The sequence below is a fragment of the Hippocampus zosterae genome, chromosome 4 (genome assembly GCF_025434085.1).
Source record: "Hippocampus zosterae strain Florida chromosome 4, ASM2543408v3, whole genome shotgun sequence".
NCBI lineage: Eukaryota > Metazoa > Chordata > Actinopteri > Syngnathiformes > Syngnathidae > Hippocampus > Hippocampus zosterae.
This window is the reverse complement of record NC_067454.1, coordinates 26,688,589-26,712,210: the sequence shown is the minus strand read 5'-3', so window position 1 is coordinate 26,712,210 and position 23,622 is coordinate 26,688,589. Positions and strand designations below refer to the sequence as shown.

The following is a 23,622-nucleotide window of genomic DNA, read 5'->3' as shown; positions in this document are numbered from 1 at the left end:
GCTGCATAGGCTCTCCCTCAGCGGCGACGATCCTGGCACCGGGGTGCTGCTCTGGTCCAGACGGCCGCCAGGATTCGCGGTAATCCGGCCGACCGCTCGCACGTCGGGGCTGGACACTGGCATTTCCCCGTTCGTCCCTACGTTCCCGCTCGCGATCCCGCAGGCGGTTGTCCATAACAAGGGCCAGCTTAATGAGTACTTCCAAATTGGTGCTGTCATCGCGGGTTGCCAGTTCGTCCTTTAATGATACATTTCAACCCGCGGCGAAACAAGCCACACAGGGCGCGGTCCCCGTAACCACTACGGGCGGCCAGAATACGAAAAGAAATAGAGTATTCGGCCACTGATTGCTTGCCTTGCCGATAATCTAGTAAACGACCTTCGGCCTCTCTTCCCATCACTGGATGGTGGAAGACCCGCCGAAATTTTGCCACAAATTCAGGGAAGGAAGACCGAAGGCCGGGTTTAGCATTGCTCACTTCCAACGCCCATGACGCCGCCTGACCAGTCAACAGACTCATTATGAATGCCACCTTAGTTTTATCCTTGGCATAGCTGTATGGTTGTTGGTCGAACACCAACGAGCATTGGTGAAGAAATTGTTCACCGAGCCCAAGTTCACCACCATAACGCGGTGGGTGTGGGATATCGGGTTCCCGCTCCACCGGTGAACCCAAAATTTCGAGTCGATGGGCCAGCAGGGAGACTGTGCCCCGGAGTTCCGCGAGCGCTTGTTCCTGCTGACCCACCAGTTGTCCTTGGCTGGTCAAGGCGGTCATAACCTTGTAGAGGTCTGCGGGATCCATGTTGGCTGGAGTATTCTGTCACGCTCGGGCAAGCCAAAATAAGGTTGGGATCCCAGAAGTGCAGACACCAAGCAAGTTCTCCGTAGAAAAAAGGGTTTAATATACAAAAATCCGCACCGACAAAGTTGTAACATAAAGCGCTGGTCAAAACAAGGACCAGAGGGCACAAAAACAAATAACAAAAAGCGCTTGCACAAAAGGCAAGGGGGGAAAAGAAGAATTGCGAAGGCAAACAAAAAACAATGTAACCACTACATGCAAGCGAGAGCCAATTCACAAACTAAAAACCGTACTTACTAGTGATGGGTCCAGCGACACCGATGCGTTGATGCATGCGCCGGGCTCACAGAGCAAACCACATGTCGGTGCATGTACCGCTTCATTACGTCACGTGATTGACACACCGGCGCAGTTTAGATTGCATCGGCTGTTGACACAGTCCAGGCTGCTAATTGACACCTGAACTGCACCGGTGCAGTTTAGACTGCATCTGCTGCTTGGCACAGTCCAAGCTGCGGCACTTAGTCCAGGGGGCGTCGACTCAGTGCAGGGGGCGTTGACGCAGCAAAAGCCCGCACAGTGTATCCTAAGGAAGTGCGTCTGGCTACACGATGACGATTGCCGAAACCCCACCCTCGCTCGAATAAAAATATATGTTTGGGCAATACGGAAAACACACTGATTATCAGAAAAAAAGGGGTCCGTCTGACTTCTAGCGTCATGCCGGCTGTCATATAATAGGCTATTATTATATGAGAAGTGTTTTATGAACGTTTGTACTGTACGTCATACTCCAGTTGATTGAGAGGTCCCGCCTCTAAGGGGGAGTTCCAGAAAGTGACTGCGAGTCAGCACACCGCATGTTTGATGACTCTGCCACGTTGCTATTAAAAGTCACATAAAACGTAAACCTTGTCTGCTGACCATCATTACATCGGCTAGGCTAGCTTAGCTGTTGTCGTAGTTCAAAGCTTAATATGTGGCGTGGGTTGGGTCGGCGCCGCAAGTACGTGCTCGCGCGCACAGCTGAGAGCAGCAGACTATCGACTGCTGAGTGCTGAGACGCGCTTCACTCGAGTGACGTTGCTACAGTACGTGCATATTATGGAGCAGCTTCCGGACAAATACAAATTGTCCGCCGCGTAGAGCCATTTTGATCTCCTTTTGGAGAATAAGGTATTCATTAAAATCTCCTTGTCTCACCAAGTGCCTCTCGGATTTTTTACATGTCTTATTCCATTGTGTGTGTGTCTTCTCCACAACAGAGGAAATAGCATGCATTAAATGCAACAGACTGAAATTTAAAACACTGGAGCATCTTTTTCATTCATTCATCTTCCGAGCCGCTTGATCCTCACTAGGGTCGCGGGGGGTGCTGGAGCCTATCCCAGCTGTCTCCGGGCAGTAGGCGGGGGACACCCTGAATCGGTTGCCAGCCAATCGCAGGGCACACAGAGACGAACAACCACCCACGCTCACACTCACACCTAGGGACAACTTAGAGCGTCCAATCAGCCTGCCACGCATGTTTTTGGAATGTGGGAGGAAAACCGGAGCCTGGAGCATCTTATTTTTCTAAATAAAAAAAAATTGTGAAGACAAAGCCCACAAGCATCCTCATTCACATGAATTTCACATTATTGAAACACATTGAATGATACAATATGAATGCATGGATGTGAATGATATTGTCAAGGGTCAATGTCATCTTTATTGTCAAATATGCTTTATGTATGACATGCAGCATAGATGAAATTTCTTCCTCTCAATCCTCAGTGCATACATGCATGTAAACATGCTGTGCATTAAACACACGCAGCTAAGAAAAGATAGCAGCTACACTATATAAAAAAAGACATGTAATCTGAACAGTATAGACAATATAAACAGCATAAACAACATAAACAATGGCGCTTGTGGCTACACTGAGCTTTTAACTCATTCAGTACCAGTCATTGGGTAGAGTGAGGTAGTGCATTGTATACACGTCATCATCAAATCAGTTTGTTCAGTCTGTCAAATGGGTTGGCTGCAGGAATTTTGAAGGTCCAGCAGGTGGCAGTGGTCAGCGAAACAGTATCGGTACAGTATCAACACAGTGTGTCATTGTGTCGACACGCCTCATGAGGCCTCATGGACCCATCACTAATACTTACAAAGTAATGGGCACCGAGAGTTCAAAAAGCGAAACACGACGAGGTCTATAGCAATAGCAGTCAATAAGCACAGAAGTAGCAAGGCAAAAATGCAATACTCCAGCGATATGTGCATATCAGAGGGCTCCTTAAATACAGACTGAGACTAATCATAGATTGGCAGCAGGTGTGCACAAAAGTCCGCTGATACCACCTGCTGGCCAGACTGACACAGAACCGTGACAATGCTGAACGACGAGTGTTCCCCTTGCTGAGCTTAAATTAGAACTTGAAAACAGACTAATATTTTATATGAATTGAATTGTTCAATTACTCTCATACATCCATTTCTATAGCACTTATCCTGTTCGGGGGAACAGGAAAGCTGTCATCTATCCCAGTTGATTTGAGGTCAGAAATCCGCACTTTATCCATCATATCTCAGTCAGAGGATTGACACAATGAGGCAGACAAACATTCATACTCACATGCAGAGACCTTCAGTGGACATAAGAAGTCTTCACCGCCCTATTCAAACGCAAGGTTTTTGTGAAAAAAAAAAAAAATAGACCCAGACAAATGTTTTCAAAATTTTCCACCAGCAATGTAACCAAAAGCCTCTATCACCCAATTGAAAAAGAAGAGTTTTTCTTGAGGGGGAAAATAAACAACTGAGATCAATTGCCTGCAGAACTGTTTCGTTTTGCTTTTTGTGCTACTGCTGTTTTGCTCTTACTTGTGACCCGAGCAACACCCGCATGAAAACACAACCAAACCATTCTGGTCTATGCAGTTTTTTCATCTATTTATTTATTTATTTATTTATTTATTTATCTCAAGCAGGGAAATTCCCCCCAACCCTCCAGTTTTACACGTAATTATATTTTGTTAGCTCAACCTCTGCCATAGTTACAAATAATCTCAGCAGTTTAATTTGTAGCGCTTATAAATGGCAGAGGAACGATGCATTTTTGACGATTTATATGAGATAGATATCTCATTTAAATACCTTGACACATGGATAAACTGTTTTGGGAGAGATATGAGCTTTGGCAAGTGACCTCCTGAACTATCCAGGTTATTTTTGGCAGAACATTAAAAAAAATAATCATGAAGAACTTTTAAACATAGAGAATAGAGAGCTTTGTTTTAAAATTCAAACAAAAAGTGTAGGGACCTTCCAGGGTCATCAGCATGTTTTAAGCTAAATGAAAACCAAAACAGGTAAATAGCTCTCTAAAGTTTTCTGCAGTAATTTAAGTTTCCAAAACAGGAAGAATCAGAGAAAAAAACTATACAAACATTGGGAGAAAATTTCCACTCAGACTAGAGCCATGCGATTCAATCCAATTGGAGGCCCAAACCATATTGCGAAGGGGATTGTTGATTGTTGTTGTGATTCTTGCTAAGTTTACTTTATCTTACTCATTTAATTACTGAGTTACTATTAAAAGCACCATTCGTTAATTAGCGCATGTCACACAAAGCCTTGAGTCGGAAAACATGAATCATAACATTAGCATAAAGTGGGACACGATACCTGAATATTTCCATCAGGGTCCTTGTGTGGCTTAATAAAACTAATGTTATCTCCATGAAAATCTTCAGTTGAAGTTAACCTCAGTACTGCCAATAGCATTAGTAGGACACATGCTGCCATGATGTCTTCAGGAATCTGTTCTTCGTCTGCTTTGTCAGTTCCTCAGCTCTGAAAGGTGTTTTGCTTTGAAGTCCACCTAACAGGTCAAACCTGATACCAAGTGAAATGTTTTTCTTCTTTTCTCACCTCAAACATAATTTTCTTTATCTCATTCTTGATAATTATAGGATGAACTTCAGTTCAGGGGTATGTAAAGTCATAGTTGCATGACTGACCTGAGGAACTGAGAGCAAGAAACTACTGGGTTTTTTGTTCGTTTTTTGTTGTTGGTTAAACTGGTTTATTTTTCATTCTCTAGAAAAATGAAGAATGGAATCTGAGCCAGTTTTAGCACTAGACTGTGAAAGACATATGACTACAGTCGAAGGTTACAGACAACTAACGATAGCGATGAGGAAAAATAAGTGGGTAAGAATGTATAAAGAATGAATGTGTTCTGCAATGTGACTCCTGTACTGTGATGGTGGGAGTTGAAGGCTTGTTATTCAAATATTAAACTACTGTACTCCCCCAGCAGCGATATCCACTATTATGCAAAATTGTTTAGATGATCTATCCATAATTAAACGGAGTTCCTGCTGTATTTGAATGAGTAAATTATAAGTCAGTTGAATAAGAACTGACTAGTTTGTGTTGCTGTTTTTTTAACAGCCGTAATTAATCACATTTAGCTACTCTTACCCTGTATTTTTATGAAGGACTCACTTTCGTGGGATCCAATGAAAAATTAATTGGCGACCCTTAGATGATATTAAATGAGCTTCTTGGCACCATAATCTCACTGCTCTCTTGGTCTGACAGCTTTTCCGGTGTAAGAATCGCATATGTCCAGTTTGGGACACATGACTTCCCGTAGTTACGTCATCGTATGTAAATCGTTGGAGTGGCAAGATGGCTACCGAACCAAACAAGACTGAAATACTTACTATTTTCAAACGACTGAGATCCATTCCTACCAACAAGGTAATTCAGTAGGTCACGTTTACTGTACGTGTTCCACCCGGTCGATGTGTCTTTGTTTGATAGTCGTTGGCTCGTTTCGTGTCTTGTGAAGAGAGGCCCAGCTCCTCGGTCGAAGCTAGCTGTGGCTAACAGCTGCTAGCCTGCCGGTGAACCAGCGAATATGAAGGCCACGTATACGACTTGTGCTGGCCGTTCTAAGCTAATCACATATGGCACATAAGCAACGTCAAAAATAGGGCCCAAATGCGAATGAACCGATCCACCTTTACAGGAATAAATTACAGTCACGTTACATTTTCAAGTGGAGTGGTGGAGTTAGTAATTCATTTGATAGGTATTTTTATAGGATGGTGGGTTTCATGTCACGTCCTATTGCAGTCGTAGTTCTGCTTTTCAATTACTTGAAGTAAAATTTCCCACCTACTGTACTCATCCACTCTTAACTGTAGCCGATTTTCCGATTACGTTCAATTGAATAACGACAGCGCTATCCTGTAGTCTCGCACTTGCCTCCATATCTTTGTATTTAGCAACAAGATTAAAAATGACAATACACTTCGGGACTACTTCAGAACATGGTTATGAAAACAATACAGCTGCATACCTTTGACCCTGTGAATCAATGCTAAAGTCAGAACATATGATTACAACTCCTGTATCGGCTCTTATTAGATTGTATGTGATCACGATACAGTATACAGTAGTTTCCGGTCTCTATTGTACATGTTTTAAATTATTTTGTAATAACTTAGATTAACAAAATAGCATGGATTAATTACTGTCACCCACAAGTCTATGTGTGATGTGGAGAAAATTTAAGAAGCGTTTGTACTTCAGAGGTGCAAGGTGCTTAAATTGGAGTGTTTATGCACTATCCCTCTACAGGTGTGTTTTGACTGTTCTGCGAAAAACCCTAGCTGGGCGAGCATTCCATATGGCGTCTTCTTGTGCATTGACTGTTCTGGAATCCACCGTTCCCTTGGAGTGCACCTCAGCTTCATCAGGTGGGCTTCCGGGGTTGTTTTTTTTTGGTCACAAAAAGAGAATGACAAATATGCAAGTGCATGATTGACAAGTGTCTTGCAGCAAAGTTCCTACACATGTGTGCAAAAGAAACACATTTCATTTAACATATTTCCAGGTCGAAAGTATGGAAAATGGACACTATTGTGTAGTAAAATGTAAATTATATCAAATTCTAAGTTTCCAAGACTGTTAAAACAGTTTCATTTTCTATAACGAAAAATTGTGGATATCTACAAAAACATTCAGATTTGTGTGTTTTTTTAAGGCACTTTGAAGCACAGCTGCAATGTGTATTTGAGAGTGCACAATATTCTATCATGGCATAGTGTGTACACGGTTCTGATTAGCTCAGATAATGACATCGGTGTATGTTAGAGCTGTAACAAAAAAAGTTGTGAGTGCACTAAATAAAGCTGAATAGAATAATTACACTTTCAAATCGAACCATCCCTGAATCGTGTCACGCCCTATGAACCTATCTGTATCAAATCGTCTTTTATTGGAGGGAAGCATGCCCCAATTCAACTATGCCCAATTTATATAGTGCTTTTCACAACAGCTGCAGCAAAGCACTGTACGGAACACAAGCCAAAACATTAATTATACAAACCAACAAAAATCATCTTCTTCACTCCAACATGCACTTGATGAGAGATTTAATCAATGCATGGGTGATGTCACTCACATCTGCTACAAACTAACTTTGAAAGTAAACGAGCAACGGTAGCATCTGTTGGTGAGTAACACGCGCGCACAGAAAGAATGATTCACGTCTCCTGTTCCAATTAGATCCTCTACACTTTACTTTTCAAAAACGACTCTTGTACACATCTCCTTCGGGCCCCAAATTAAGGATACACCTCACTTCTCATCCTCAGCTCTGCCGTCCATCCATACCATCACAGATGGTCCAACAGCACCGACATTTCTGCTGAACAGCATGGGGCTGTAGCAGAAATGCTTCCCCTTTAAGCTGTCTCCATAAAACACCAACAGTCAAATAGTGCTCACATTCCTTGACAATAGATTTATTATTATGATTTGATATTTTGTGTTAACATATGCTACACACTGCACACCCAGTGTGTATTATTTTTTCTACAGTAAGACAGACTCCTTTGTACACAAAAGCTCACTTCCTGCCCCTATGGTACTCGGCTGAGCTGTTGTGCTTAAATTTTGGGTCACAGATCGGTACTCTGCGCCCCCAAACCGGAGACGTTTTGGCAGTGTGTGTTCGATCCCCAAGTCGATCCACCATCAAGAGTGGATAAATGTGCACCCGCGTCGTACCAACTCACCTCTGACCCACAACGTCAACAGAAAAATGTTCGATTAGGGGAGTTTGGCTACTTGAAAAGTAGATCATGGCTCAAAAAGATTATCTGATAGGGAGTCTGAGGACAGAAATTTGCAAATTTCAAACAATAATGAGTGATTTAATCATTTACTTTATTTGGTGATAATGGCATATTTTATGACTAGGATGCTGCTAAAAACTTGAGGTGGGGAAACGGAAGAGACATAAGCGGCAAAAGTCTGAACTCCATAAAATTTCAATGAACTTACAGACAAGAATGATGAAATCAACCCAAAGAAAACAACAAAATTGTGAGTTAAAATGGCAAAACACTTCCTCGCACAACAACTTTCAAATATAAATTGCACACTTCAGTGAGAGCTTTGGACAATTTTATGCTGCCATCCTGTCAACGAAGACCGACAGAGAGCTTGTGTCAACCGTCACATATAAATACACCAAATATATGAGTAATAACTGATTTCATTGTCATACTTAAAGTTGATGTTTATTAAACATTGTCAAATTGGAAAATGTATTTGCTGAGGTATTGAATAGTATTCACATTCCCTTAGAACATAGGTGTCAAACTCAGGTCCTGGACGGCCGCTGTTCCTACTTGTTTTCCAAGTCTCCCTGTTGCAGCACACCTGATTCAAATTAACAGGTTCAATGTTAGGCTTCTGCAGAGCTTGGCCATTGGAGGTGTACAATTATCACTTGTAACTGGAGTTAGTCGAGGCAACTATCCTCCACAAATGTCACTTTTACAGAGAACTCTGGATACCGAAGTATGGACTTTTTCAAAACTCAAATGAGTAGGAAACCTGATTCTCTAATTTCTTTTTATATATCATTGTCTATTACGAGGGCGGCCCGGTAGACCAGTGGTTAGCAAGTCAGCTTCACAGTGCACAGGTACCGGGTTCGATTCCAGCTCCGGCCTCCCTGTGTGGAGTTTGCATGTTCTCCCCGAGCCTGCGTGGGTTTTCTCCAGGTGCTCCGGTTTCCTCCCACATTTCAAAAACATGCATGGCAGGCTAGGTGAGGGACCAGACAAAGCACGGCTCACAAAGCCCCTTAATGACAAATAAAATCGATGGTATCCAGTTTCCCTTGCCCGGACGCGGGTCACCGGGGTCCGCCTCTGGAGCCAGGCCTGGAGGTGGGGCTCGTTGGCGAGCGCCTGGTGGCCGGGCCTACACCCATGGGGCCCGGCCGCGCTCAGCCCGAAGAGGCAACGTGGGTCCCCCTTCTCATGGTCTCACCACCCGTGGGAGGGGTCAAAGGGGTCGGGTGCAATGCGAGCTGAGCGGCAGCCAAAGGCGGGGACCCTGGCGGTCCGATCCTCGGCTGCAGAAGCTAGCTCTTGGGACATGGAATGTCACCTCTCTGGCAGGGAAGGAGCCCGAACTGGTGTGTGAGGCAGAGAAGTTCCGACTGGATATAGTCGGACTTGCCTCCACACACAGCCTAGGTTCTGGTACCAGTCCTCTCGAGAGGGGTTGGACTCTCTTTCACTCTGGAGTTGCTCACGGTGAGAGGCGCAGAGCAGGTGTGGGCATACTTATTGCCCCCCGGCTCAGTGCCTGTACATTGGGGTTCACACCGGTGGACGAGAGGGTTGCATCCCTCCGCCTGCGGGTGGGGGGACGGGTCCTGACTGTTGTTTGTGCATATGCACCAAACAGCAGCTCAGCATACCCACCCTTTTTGGAGTCCTTGGAGGGTGTGCTGGAGAGTACTCCTGCTGGGGACTCCCTTGTTCTGCTGGGGGACTTCAATGCTCACGTGGGCAATGACAGTGAGACCTGGAGGGGCGTGATTGGGAGGAACGGCCTCCCCGATCAGAACTCGAGTGGTGTTTTGTTATTGGACTTCTGTGCTCGTCACGGACTGTCCATAACGAACACCTTGTTCAAACATAAGGGTGTCCACGTGTGCACTTGGCACCAGGACACCCTAGGCCGTAGTTCGATGATCGACCTTGTGGTCGTGTCATCGGATTTGCGGCCGCATGTTCTGGACACTCGGGTGAAGAGAGGGGCGGAGCTGTCAACTGATCACCACCTGGTGGTGAGTAGGCTCCGATGGTGGGGGAAGATGCCGGTCCGTCCTGGCAGACCCAAACGTATTGTGAGGGTTTGTTGGGAGCGTCTGGCGGAATCCCCTGTCAGAAGGAGTTTCAACTCCCACCTCCGACAGAGCTTTTCCCATGTTCCGGGGGAGACGGGGGACATTGAGTCCGAGTGGACCATGTTCCGTGCCTCTATTGTTGAGGCGGCCAATCTGAGTTGTGGCCGTAAGGTGGTTGGTGCCTGTCGTGGCGGCAACCCTCGTACTCGCTGGTGGACACCAGCAGTAAGGGATGCCGTCAAGCTGAAGAAGGAGTCCTATCGAGCCTTTATGGCCTGTGGGACCCCAGAGGCAGCTGACGGGTACCGACTGGCCAAGCGGAACGCAGCTTCGGTGGTCGCCGAGGCAATAACCCGAGCATGGGAAGAGTTCGGTGAGGCCATGGAAGCCGACTTCCGGACGGCTTCGAGGAAATTCTGGTCCACCATCCGACGTCTCAGGAGGGGGAAGCAGTGCACCACGAACACTGTGTACAGTGGGGATGGGGCGCTGCTGACTTAGACTCGGGACGTTGTGAACCGGTGGGCAGAGTACTTCGAAGACCTCCTCAACTCCACCAACATGCCTTCCTTGGAGGAAGCAGAGCCTGGGGACTCTGAGGTGGGCTCTCCTATCTCTGTGGTTGAAGTCACCGATGTGGTTAAAAAGCTCCTCGGTGGCAAGGCCCCAGGGGTGGATGAGATCCGCCCGGAGTTCCTCAAGGTTCTGGATGTTGTGGGGCTGTCCTGGTTGACACGCCTCTGCAACATCGCGTGGTCAACGGGGAGAGTGCCTCTGGATTGGCAGACCGGGGTGGTAGTCCCTCTTTTTAAAAAGGGGGACCGGAGGGTGTGTTCCAACTACAGAGGGATCACACTCCTCAGCCTCCCTGGTAAGGTCTATTCAGGGGTGCTGGAGAGGAGGGTCCGTCAGGAAGTCGAGCCTCAGATTGAGGAGGAGCAGTGTGGTTTTCGTCCCGGCCGTGGAACAGTGGACCAGCTCTACACCCTTAGCAGGGTTCTCGAGGGTATGTGGGAATTCGCCCAACCAGTCTACATGTGTTTTGTGGACTTGGAGAAGGCGTTTGACCGTGTCCCTCGGGGAGTTCTGTGGGGGGTGCTTCGTGGGTATGGAGTACCGAACCCCATGATACGGGCTGTTCGGTCACTATACCACCGATGTCAGAGTTTGGTCCGCATTGCCGGCAGTAAGTCGGAATCATTTCCAGTGAGGGTAGGACTCCGCCAAGGCTGCCCTTTGTCACCAATTCTGTTCATAACCTTCATGGACAGAATCTCTAGGCGCAGCCGAAGCGTAGAGGGGGTCCGTTTTGGTGGCCTCAGTATTGCATCCCTGCTTTTTGCAGATGATGTGGTGCTGTTGGCTCCTTCAAACAGGGCTCTCCAACTCTCACTGGAGCGTTTCGCAGCCGAGTGTGAAGCGGTTGGGATGAAAATCAGCACCTCCAAATCTGAAACCATGGTCCTCAGTCGGAAAAGGGTGGAGTGCCCCCTCCAGGTCGGGGGGGGGGATCTTGCCCCAAGTGGAGGAGTTTAAGTATCTTGGGGTCTTGTTCACGAGTGAGGGCAGGAGGGAGCGAGAGATCGACAGGCGGATCGGTGCAGCGTCTGCTGTGATGCGGACGTTGTATCGGTCTGTCGTGGTGAAGAAGGAGCTGAGCCAAAGGGCGAAGCTCTCAATTTACCGGTCGATCTATGTTCCAACCCTCATCTATGGTCACGAGCTATGGGTCGTGACCGAAAGAACGAGATCCCGGATACAAGCGGACGAAATGAGTTTTCTCCGCAGGGTGTCCGGGCTCTCCCTTAGAGATAAGGTGAGAAGCTCGGTCATCCGGGAGGGGCTCCGAGTCGAGCCGCTTCTCCACATCGAGAGGAGCCAGATGAGGTGGCGTGGGCATCTGATTCGGATGCCTCCTGAACGCCTCCCTGGTGAGGTGTTCCGGGCATGTCCCACCGGGAGGAGACCCCGAGGAAGACCCAGGACACGCTGGAGAGACTATGTCACCCTGCTGGCCTGGGAACGCCTCGGGATCCCCCGGGGAGAGCTGGAAGAAGTAGCTAGGGAGAGGGAAGTCTGGGCTTCCCTGCTAAAGCTGTTGCCCCCGCGACCCGGCCCCGGATAAGCGGTAGAAGATGGATGGATGGCATGGCAGGCTGATTGGACGCTCTAAATTGTCCCTAGGTGTGAGTGTGGGCGTGGATGGTTGTTCGTCTCTGTGTTCCCTGCGATTGACTGGCAACTGATTCAGGGTGTCCCCTGCCTACTGCCCGAAGACGGCTGGGATAGGCTCCAGCACCCCCCTCGACCCTAGTGAGGATCAAGCGGTTCGGAAAATGGATGGATGTCTGTTACGACTGTAAATAAATTGTATTTGTCCCTCTTGCCGAGGATGCTTTACTCACCCCCTTTTTTTTTCAGATCCACTGAGTTAGACTCCAACTGGAACTGGTTTCAGCTTAGATGTATGCAGGTTGGAGGCAATGCCAATGCAGTAAGTTGACACTGGCCTGACAAGTAAAGCACACGTTTGACCAAAGTAAAGTAGTTTAAAATAAATAAATAAATGAATAAAAAAAAGAACACTTTTGTAAGTTTTCAATCGCAGAGTCCAAATGCAATATTGACGGTTCGAGGCATGCTGGAAATAACCCAATTTCTCTTTCTGTTTGAAGACTGCCTTTTTCCGCCAGCATGGCTGCTCCACAAACGACAACAATGCCAAGTATAACAGCCGTGCAGCGCAAATGTACAGGGAGAAGATTAGACAGCAAGCCAACACTGCACTGTCCAAGTACGGAACAGATGTGAGTCTTAAGTACAGTTCAACCAGTTGGGAAGGATGTCCGTGAGAGTTTTTTTTTTAAGTTGCCACTGTATAATGGCTTGTTCTATTTTGTATGCCGACAGACATCATTACCAATCAAAGTAGAGTACATCAGTCCGTCTAGTGTCAGAGGTTGTTGAGACGCAATCAGACTCGAGGGATGTAAGCCGCATTGTAGGCCATAGGTTGAGAGTGTTTACGAATGACACTATCTATAGCTGTCAACATGCTATGAATGTAAATGTTAGAATTCAAAGTGGCTTTAATTGATGTTTGTGCCCATCCTCATTTTTGAAAATGCAGCTATGGATTGACTCTTCTGGGGGGCTAACAGCAGCGGCTCCTGAGAAAAACGAACAAGACTTCTTTGCAGAACACACACAGGTAGGCTGGGAAGATTACAGTCTTGAAAATTTTGACACCAAGTTTGAAGATGATGTCGATACTCAAGTTCTAACGTTGAACTGGCAGTGCTCTACCATTCTGAATGAGATTGCTCCCATACAGCCTTGTATTATGACTACCGCTAACCCTTTGTAAATGACTACATTTGTTAGCTTTGTCACAAATGTCGCAGAGCCGGGCGCTTGTGTAACTGAAGCAAGCTTCTTGTACATTTTAATTTGAAAGAACTGTTAGTTGAATTCAATTCTATGCTTAAGGAAACCAAAGCCTCATATTTTGCGAATCTTATCTCCTCTAATGAAGGGTAATCTGAGGGTCCTTTTCAACACCGAAAGTAACATTACTGGTGTGCAACCACCTCCACCCTCTAATCAGCACTGTCGTCCTTTCTTTAATGTTTTGTGTGAACATTAAATTAACCTGCTGCTGTGATTGTTCCGTATAAAGAACAACTGTATGTAACGGTATACAACTTTGCCAAGGGCTTACATGTTGTTTTGCAGCAGCGTGACACTATGCGTTCTCCGCAATAAGAAGTAATTCTTTGAGCACGAGGAGGTTCATGATCGAGTTTTAAATAAATAAGGCAGCAGCACCTTTTTGGTCTGTCCTACGACCTTTTCATGGTAACTGCCTTGTTTGATTCTTCATGTTTGTTGCTGTTTGCATTGCATAATGCTGGTCGAGATGCCTTTACAAATTGTTGTGCTCCCGTTAAATTTCTCTTTATTTGCTTAGGCCAAACACGGCAAAAGTCTTGTCAATACAGTCTCCTTTCTTGCAAAATCCAGTGCTTCCACTCAAAAATGAACACATTGCTTTGTGTTAATATCTGAAAATCTCCCTAAAAAAATGCTTGGGCCGCAAATTGCCCCGGGTCGTAGTTTGGACACCACTGAATTGTCAGTGAGCACAATGTAATCATATCACGCAAAACACCAAAAAATACACTCTGATTTGATGAATTAAGATATACTGTATATGTACTGTGTATAACTTCTTAATTATGGACTATTAATTAATTATGGTTTGACATGGCAAATTAAGACACATTTAAGACTGAAGAGTTTTAAAATGTTATTTTTGTTTTGTTTGAATTGTTTTGCCGTTTTCAGTCTTGTAATGACTGGAGCATGACAACAGCCTCAAAGCTGGAGCAGAATGGCGCCACTGTTGCTGTGCAGCCGAGGGACACCATGGCCAAAAGCCAAGATGACAGCCGTGAGGAGAACTTGCACCACCACAATCATTGCACCAGCTTTATACAAAACACAGCCATAATGTGGACAATTCACAACACTCAGCGCAGCACTCAACATGTATTTTACACATATATCTAATATATACTGTATACACACACACACACACACACACAAGTTCAACACTTTTTGGAAGTGAAGCCAATGTTGGATAGAGATAAATATTGTAAATAATGTACGCCTTTATTTATTGCAAGTTGATGATCATTGCTTTCAGATAAGGAAACCACCAATTGAATTGTCTCCAAAAATTTGAATGTGGCGAAAAGGACCAACATTGGAAAGTCATGGAGTCAAACGAATTCAGATTGTTTTGGAGATATACTGATGCTGTATTGTTATCCTCTGCCCTCTTTTATGTGTTTTGAAACCAGTCGTTAGAAGAACTCCTCGTTTCAGTCATCGGAAGCAAGTCATTCACATACTGCAGATGTGCAACTTGCAATGAATTGATTGTTTGTTTTGCTTTATTCAGAGCCAGAGGACGGGCCGAGTATCGATGGTTTGAGCACATCACCCAGAGCCACAATTGGTAAGCCCACTAACTCTGAACTTGCTCATGCACATCCTTGTCATAAAATTCACACTTGTCACAGCGTCATCAAACAGCCTTGTCGCTTTTTTAGAAAGTAGTTCGGCCCTGTTACCCATCTGATGCGCCGCTTATCACATTGCCATGAGAAGCACACAGAGTTCTGAATGCTCAAGTAATAGAGCAGTGTCTTTCACAGTTACACACAAAAATACACGCACACTGGATTGGTTTGTGTACCTATTATGACACAGCTAGCGCAGCGTATCATAGCAGAGTGGTCAACAAAAAGTATGGCGACCCCGCTCCACTCTCTCCCCCTCACTACTGGTAAGCACGCCCCTACTCGGCATTCACCATTTATTACATGTGACCAAAGCATCCGAGAATTGCCACAGCAACCAAATGTCATGCCAGCAGTCACCAATGTGGTACCAGCGGGCACCAGGATGCCCTCAAGGACGACATGAACAGCCCGCGGGCCTATTCCAAGAATAGCTCACCAGTGATTAGACACTGTGAGACTCCAGAAATATTGTGGTAGCAATCATTTCTAAATGTGAACACTGGCAGATATTCATGATAAAGTGTGGCCAATTGATAGTGATCTGTTTCATAATAATTATTATTATTATTATTATTATTATTATAATTAATGTGAGGAATCGCTCATGTGATCCGTGTTTCCTCAGAATTGAATCTCATTAGCAGTAATCATTACTTATAACATATGAAGGAGGTTGGAGCAAATTTATTTCCCACCTGCATACGATCAAACTGGTAGCCCGCTGCGTTAATCAGTTGCCAAGAAGGAGCTCTTAGTTTCAACAAGGTTGGTGACCCGTGTACTAGATTATGACTCCAACACATGTCGTCTCCAACACGTCATCTCTCACCCAGCCATGCACACGCCCTTTTTTTCCAACTTTGTAAAGCTGTACAGTTTACAACCAAGTCCTCTGTCAGTCCATGTAATAACACACCCAGGTCTGGGTCTGTCATTTCTACGTGCTCACTTCTTGGTATTACAACAATTTTGCTGTCAGCGTTTCAAATGTGAAGGCACCTGGACAAATGGGAGCCGCAGACATACGACAATGCTCATAGCATTGGCATGCGAGAGATGAAAGGATTCTCTTCTCCCGTTGTCAGTTCTCTGAATATACCGGTACTTTTTTTTCTCATGACACATGTTCTTAAGAAGTCAAGCATGGCTCTGAGTAGTTTGTGAGCTGAAACTTGCTCATCTTTACTGACCTGCCAGAACGTCAGAGCAAATGACTCATTGGGGATGTTGGCAGTCACACAACTGTTTATGACGCCTTGGTTTGCTGTCTCGTGTTGGGAGTTGCTCACACTAATTCTTTCATGCTTCAGATAATATGCTTGACTTTATGAACAGGTTGCCCTTCATTTTACAGATGTTAAGCCAACCATTATTGGGAAGAAGAAGCCAATGGCTGCCAAAAAAGGGGTGAGCAAATATTTGTATTTCACCAATCCATTACACATCCAACATGTGGTTGCCATCTTTGCTGATTAAGAAAAAAAAAATCAGCCATTTGGATGGGCATACACTTATGATGCCAACGATGTTTGCTATGCTCTCATGATGCAGCTGGGGGCAAAGAAGGGCCTCGGCGCTCAGAAGGTGAGCAGCAAGAGTTTTTCGGAGGTGGAGAAACAAGCCCAAGTGGCTGAGAAGATACGAGAAGAGCAGGCAGCCGAGGCAAAAAAACAAGCGGAGGAGTCCATGTGAGAATCTCAATAAACCTCTCGTGTGAAGGGATGGGCCCTTGAAGAGAAAGTAGAGCATTTCAAAATTGTGCTGACCCTCATTTTCGCCTTTGCAGTGTGGCTTCCATGCGTTTGGCCTACAAAGAGCTCGAGATTGACCGAAAGCTTGAGGAAAAGAAGCTGAAGAACCTGGAAGGCAAGAAGAGGGAGCAGGCCGAGAGACTGGGCATGGGCTTCGGAAACAGGAGGTGACGTAACAACGCATGCATTGTGTCAAGTCTTGTTTAATGCACTACTTGGCTTTGTGATCTTGCAGAGCCTGCAGGGTAACATGGGACACAATATTTAGCCACTGATAATATGGAGGGGATGTGTCGTCACTCTTCGACAACAGACAGACGGCTCAGCCGAGCTATGCTGCTTGACGGGTCATTTTACAGCGCTACAAACAAACATTTCTTTTTTTTTTCTTTTTAAACTAGGATCAAATTGGCCCCCCTAACTTAAAATTTTAGGAATTCTGGAAGAACATTTTGTGGCATGTTCATATTTCCCTCCATTACTGATAAATTCTACATTTTCAAATCACATTTTTCTGTGCACGTTTTGACACAAAATAAACCTTAAGCTGACCATATACAGTTTCAATGTAAAATTAATGTTTAGCTACACGGTGCAAGTATGATCAGGAAATTTCGCACACATATGCCGCTATCGACAACAGAATTTGCAGTTGAACTGAATTAGTTTGTCTGATTTTGGTGCAGGCAGCGTTGGTTCAGCTCCCACTTGAACAGTTTAACTGTCAGCGTCAGTGGGTGTCTGTCTCTCTGTGCTCTACAACTGACTGGCGACCAGTCGAGGATTTTTCTTCTTTGGCATATGAGGTTATTGGGGTTATATATATCAGTGCCTACCCAAACTACAGTATCTTAAACCCTCACAATGTGTGAAACGCCATCATTTTTGCCTCTGAGCTTAGTTTTATAATATGTATCAGTGGCTGCCATTATTTCATATTCGTAAAATAATGCTGTAACCTCTAGGGGTGAGTTCATATTTTGTCTTTTTCCTCTACAATTGCATTTATGGCTACGACTGTGTGATATAAGATCACTAAAATCAAGGCATTACACACATTAATATTAATGTTTGAAAAAATAAATCCATTACAAAGGTATTCAGTGTGCACAGACATTCAGCCAATGCACAAGCACAACATAATTAAAAATATATCATAATTCATACTTGAGGGCAGCGTTCCTCATACTTTTTAGTGCTACTGACCACTAAAGTGCAGAGTGGAAGTGTGTCAGGCACAAAAATATGTTTTTTAAAAACCTATAGATTTACAAGTCACACTTGGGTGAGTGTATGAAAATTGTACTTGTGCGGTCTCATATTTTAGGGCCAATCTGGAGACTTGAATTTAATCATTACATTATTGAAGCTTGAATTCATCAAGGAATGTGTTTTCATGTTTTTTTTCTAGAATAAAATTATTCTAATTCAGTTTAGTAACATTTTTTTTAAACGTACTTTACAGTTGAATGTTGTTCATTGTCTGACGCTGCACAACCGCACAAATTCCAAATGAGTGGAAAAACAGTGCCTCTTTAGAAAACTAATTCCCCTCACGTCATTACTATGTTGTCAGTATAGACCAGGAGGGCCCAACTAGTCAATCGCGCTCAACTGGTTGGGTCAACTGTGGGAGGTCTAGGGGAAACAGAAAAAAAATCGAATTTCTTTAGTCACACAAAAATCCAAATCTACCTGTCCCTATGTGAAAAAGTAATTGCCCCCTGAACCCAGTAATGGGTTGTGCAAGTCTTGACAGCAATAACTGAAATCAAGCGTTTGCGCGAATTGATGATGCATCTTTCACATTTCTGTGGAGGAATTCTAGTCCACTCTTCTTCGCAAATTTCGTTCACCTCCGCCATATTGAGGGGTTTTCTAGCATGAATTGCCCGTTTAATGTCACATCACAGCATCTCAATTGGATTCAAATCCGGACTTTGACTTTGCCACTCCAAAACCAAAATTTGTCTTTTTTTTTAGCCATTCAGAGTGGACCTGCTGGTGTGTTTCAGATCATGGTCCTGCTGTATGATCCAAGAGCGCTTGAGTTTGAGGGCGCAAACTAATTGTTAGACCCCCTCCCCCCTTAGGATTTTCTGGTAGACGCAGAATTCATTGTCCCATTCCAACTGGTTTCATTCTTATCTCACAGATATACTGTATGTTATTTTGTAAGTTTGGATACTTGTTCCTCCAGAGTCCATGAAATTAAATGTGGGGTTCCTCAGGGCTCAATTTTAAGCCCAATACGTTTTAATCTTAACATGCTTCCTCTTGGGGATGTCAACAGGGAGACACGGGCGTCAGCTTCCAAAGCTACGCTGATGATACACAACTATATATTGCCATTTCTGTCAACACAGAGCCAATTGACACCCTTTGAAATTGTATTTCAGATATTAAGTCATGGATGGTAGGGAATTTCCTACAGCTCAATCAGGACAAAACTGGGGTTTAGTTATTGGCCCTGAAGATCAGTGAGAGAAACTTTTATCAAAACTACAGCATCTTAAACCCTCACAATGTGTGAAAAATGTGGGCGGCATTTTTGACTCAGAGTTTAGTTTTATTTCTTATATTAAAAAATTACTAAAATTGAGGCCAGCAAGATCTGGAGTTCTTTGGTTGTTGTTCTAATCGAGATTGTTTTGCCACCCCCTGGATGAATCTTCCTGGGAATGTTTGCCACTGTTCACAGTTTTCTCAATTTTTGGACAATGGCTCTGACATTGGTTTGCTGAGGCCCCATACTCTTGGAAATGGCTTTTCCAGAATGATAGATTTCCATAACTTTTTTCCTATTTTCTTCTTGCATTTCTTCGAATCGTGACATGATGTGTTTGTTTCTTGAGATCTTGTAGCCTACGTCACTTTGTCTGACAGGTGCTATTTATGGGATTTCTTGATTCAACAAATGTGGTGCAAGGGTGTTTGCCTTGGAGATTTAACTCGGCTTTCCCGAAAATGTTATTCGTCACAGTTGCTTTGTGATTTAACAAGGTGGGGGGTGAATTACAATTAGGTACTTCTGCACATAGACAGGTAGGCTTTTTTTTGTGCCTGAATAAATTAATTTCGTTTGTAGAAACTGCATTTTGAATTTCCTTCGGTAATCTCTGTGTGGTATTAAAATTGTATTTTTTATTTTTTAGTGCTGTGTCGCATTCAGTTATGTCTGAGATGAAGGTGATTGAGCAGGAAACCCCAGTGGGAGCCAAGACCTCGACTCGTTCTAAATTGGACATGTTTGATGAGCCCGGTTTCACCTCTGGACCCCCTAAGTACATGTGGCATCTTCACTTTGCACCTCTTGTTTGATTTTATTTGGACACTTGTCATGAAATAAGAGGCTCCATCTTGTTTATTAAACTGTCCAGATATAAGGATAACCCATTCTTGGTGGGTGACAGTTTTGGATCGCGCTGGGATACAGAAGGAGGGGCCGCCTCCTTTAGCACCTCCTGGACTCTGGAGAAAGAAGAGCCCAAAGAGGAAGTGACCATCTCCAGTATTCAGCCAATAGGAGAGAGGTATTAAAATCACTTGTGTATTGGGCATCTTGGCATGGAAAAGTTAATTGTTATCGCATCCATTCAAGACTTCCCAGTAGAAGAAAAGCTGAAGTTTCCGCCCCAGTGTCGGAGTCGAGCGAGGCCAGGCAGAAGTTTGCGAATGCGAAGGCCATCTCTTCGGACATGTTCTTTGGCCGTGAAAGCAACGTTGAGGTGAGCCTTTCGGATTGGGTCCAGTCAAAACATCAACTTTGCTTCTTCACCCTTCCACACTGCTCGGGTGAAAGGCTCTTCTGAAATTTGACAGCAGTGTCATACTTTCTCCCTGAAATTTGATGGTCTTTTCTAAAAATGATCAATACACCAAAGGTCCTCCAAATTTTCAGTCAGATTTGACCCATGTCTCCTGCAGTGGATTTTAGGTTGTGATAAATCGTGGACAATGGTTGAAATCTTGAGACTGTGCTCAATAGTGTGTGCTCAAATGCATGTGGGACAGTGGTGACTTGGTTCTTGACAGGGAGCTCGAAACAGCCATTAACTGTCTGTGTTTCCCCCCACGTTTGCACATATCTGCAGAAATGTGCAGAACTGAGCCAGTGAACAACTGTAACCTTGAAGAGTGTCTGTGGTTGAAAAGAAATGTTCTGAAAGCACAGAATGTCTGATGGAGATTTGTGGCGATGTGAGTCATTGACTTTGGTTTCTCCGTGCCAGTATGAGGCAAAGAGCCGACTGGAGGGCATGTCTGGAAGCACGGCCATCAGTTCGGCTGACCTGTTTGGAGATGGCAGTGACAATAAAGGTACCACGCCTCACCTCTTGCAACATTCTCTTGTTACTTGTCAGTCAAGGCACAGATTGACATTCTGCTTCCGTTTTGTTTCTTATAATGCTGGCCTCAGGGCGCTCATCAGGCTTTGACAACGTCCTTCCCACTGGTCCAGACATCACCCAGTTCAAGCAAGGAGTGAAGACTGTCGCGGGCAAGATGGCCGTCCTTGCCAACGGGGTCATGAATACCATCCAGGTGAGACTTGATCGTAATTCAGGAAATACCCACTTAAATGAATGTTCACTCATATCTGTGCAATTTTTGTGCGGCCTCAGGATCGCTATGGTTCCTACTGAGCAGCTTGGAGACACTGGCCCCGAGATGACCGGCCCCGTTTGACTGGTGCATTTTGCTAGGGATGGGATGGATACCTTTCATATTTAAACTGGTTTGGTTCCGATTCTCGGTATCTGGGAATCGATACCGGTATTCAACTGTACCAATTTTCGGTACCACGGTTCTGCTGTTTGTGGTAATAAATTTGTCAGTTTATTCAACAGTAATATCAAAATCTTTCAATTTAACAATGATTTTTCAAAATACAATTTGACAAATAGCAAAACACCGTGAATTGAAAACAAATGAGCTAACGAGGATGGAGTAAAAATAAAGGTTAACAATTTTACAATTACAAAGAGCTTAAAAAAACGCAAACAATACATTAATATTTCAATATCCAAAGTAGAGGGCACGGTTCTTTGCCATGAACAATGCAAGGAAGCGTGTTAAATCATTTGTATTAGTGTTATCATTCCTTGTGCACTTGTTTTTCAAGAATGCACGGCACGTGATGAGTTGGAACCCAGCTTGCACCGAAATATAGCAAAAAAAAACTGTTGGAAGAGGACGCCAATGAGGACATGAGAGAGAATGACTGGAATCAAATTTATCCTTTGAATGTACCCAAACCGGTACTTGATGCTCGCTACATTTTGGCCACAAGATTTCACTACTTCTCACCCATATGACATTTTAAAATATGTAGTCTTATGATGTATTAAGTATTATTCAAAAACAGCGGATCAATATTGTAACAATGGTGAAGTCACGCACCTTCACAGCATTATTCGACTCCTTGAGAGAAGACGGGCCTCTCTGGCGCCAGGTGCAGCGGCCGGGCTCCCTGCATGGATGAAAGCCAGGACCCAGCCGGCCCGTCCCTCTCAGGTCCGTACCAATTGCAGAGACCTGGGGACTTCGGCAACCACCGGCCAGCGCCAGTACAGAGAAACCCCGCCCCACTTCGCCCTGCGCTCAACCAAAGCATGCTAGGAAGTGCGAGGCTTCACCATTGCTACAATATACTCCGTAAATTGTGTTTGTTTGGCATGGCGGCAAGCAAACTTCGCTCGCTTCCAAACCTGAAAATGTATTTTTAAATCCGATGTGAGTGGGTGAGGTCATTAGGCTGGTGGATGTGCACCGTTATGTTCAAGTGCGCCACGGAAAATCGCCAACCCTCGTCATCCCCCACAGCTTCGGAAGACATACTTTAGAACCGACAATTTTGATTTCATGATAATCGGTGCTCAGTAGTACTGACTCAAATCGGTCCATAAAAAAAAAACATTAACAAAAATAGTACTGTCTTTGGTACCCATCCCAAGATGAAACAGAGAGAAGGAAAGGCTTTGCATGAATAACGATAATCTTCCTTCTCACTCCCCACCTTTTTAGAGACTGTTGCTAGAGTGAGTCAGTTCATTTGAGTTTTTATTTTCATAAAGCAAACCACGTGTGGTTGTAGTCTATCAGAAGCAAGAGTTGTATCTAAAGTTGGACATTTTTTGTTTGGGTCTTAGATTTTCAAAATGTTGTCAGAGTTCTATATTTTCTTTGGTCTCTGATATATGTTAAATACTTCCATGTTTTGTCCGGTTTTGTCATTGTGATACTAAATAAAAAGGTGCAACGATATATTTTTAGCATCACTTTGAAGTCAAAAGTTTGCATTCAGTGTTCAGGCCAAGTGTGTATCATTTTGCACAAAGCACTGACTGGTGACGATCTTCGGGAGCTGTGAGCTCACTTGTACATTTCTGTCTGATCATTAAAACTGATAGCCTCGTGCTTGAAAACAGGGGAGGGCCCTGTTTTCAAGCATAGCACACACAATTTAACCAGTATGCCTCAAGCCACCACTTTAAATGAGTGTACTTTCAGAGCAAAGAAAACAGACCGAGTAAAATGAGTTTATTTTGCTTCAAAAGGTACTCTGTATGAAATAAAGTTGGAGTAAATGTGCAGTTTTTGATAGTTACACCAGCTCCAAAAGTGATTTTGCAGCATCACCGGCCAAGTGATGTGCACCTTCTGGTTACTGTCAACTGCCTCCATTACAAACTTGTCAGCCCTATTATCAAATCAGTCTGTGAATGTGAGCTTTGAGACAAAGGAATTGCTGA

General features: G+C 44.4%; 2 protein-coding genes across 3 annotated transcripts in view; one reads left to right on the top strand and one right to left on the bottom strand.

The window, feature by feature from the left end:
- The window catches only part of LOC127599722 (uncharacterized), a 31,855-nt gene extending 27,026 nt beyond the window's left edge, over positions 1–4,829 (bottom strand). Inside the window, exon 1 of one of the 2 annotated variants that reach the window (XM_052063901.1) lies at positions 4,482–4,829. In XM_052063901.1, the coding sequence (XP_051919861.1) occupies positions 4,482–4,601 (120 nt within the window). In that variant the 5' untranslated portion in view covers positions 4,602–4,829. The remainder of the gene's footprint in view (positions 1–4,481) is intronic. The other variant, XM_052063900.1, reaches the window with a different exon arrangement.
- A 595-nt stretch (positions 4,830–5,424) lies between these two features.
- On the top strand, positions 5,425–23,286 carry arfgap2 (ADP-ribosylation factor GTPase activating protein 2). The gene is made up of 16 exons (XM_052063957.1): positions 5,425–5,564; positions 6,450–6,568; positions 12,448–12,520; positions 12,702–12,833; positions 13,157–13,237; positions 14,374–14,479; positions 14,993–15,049; positions 16,471–16,523; positions 16,668–16,804; positions 16,903–17,034; positions 20,023–20,151; positions 20,248–20,400; positions 20,469–20,595; positions 21,100–21,187; positions 21,288–21,412; positions 21,493–23,286. The coding sequence occupies exons 1-16, from the start codon at positions 5,493–5,495 to the stop codon at positions 21,511–21,513; spliced, it is 1,605 nt and encodes a 534-aa protein (XP_051919917.1). The 5' UTR covers positions 5,425–5,492; the 3' UTR covers positions 21,514–23,286.
- The last annotated feature ends 336 nt before the right edge of the window (positions 23,287–23,622 follow it).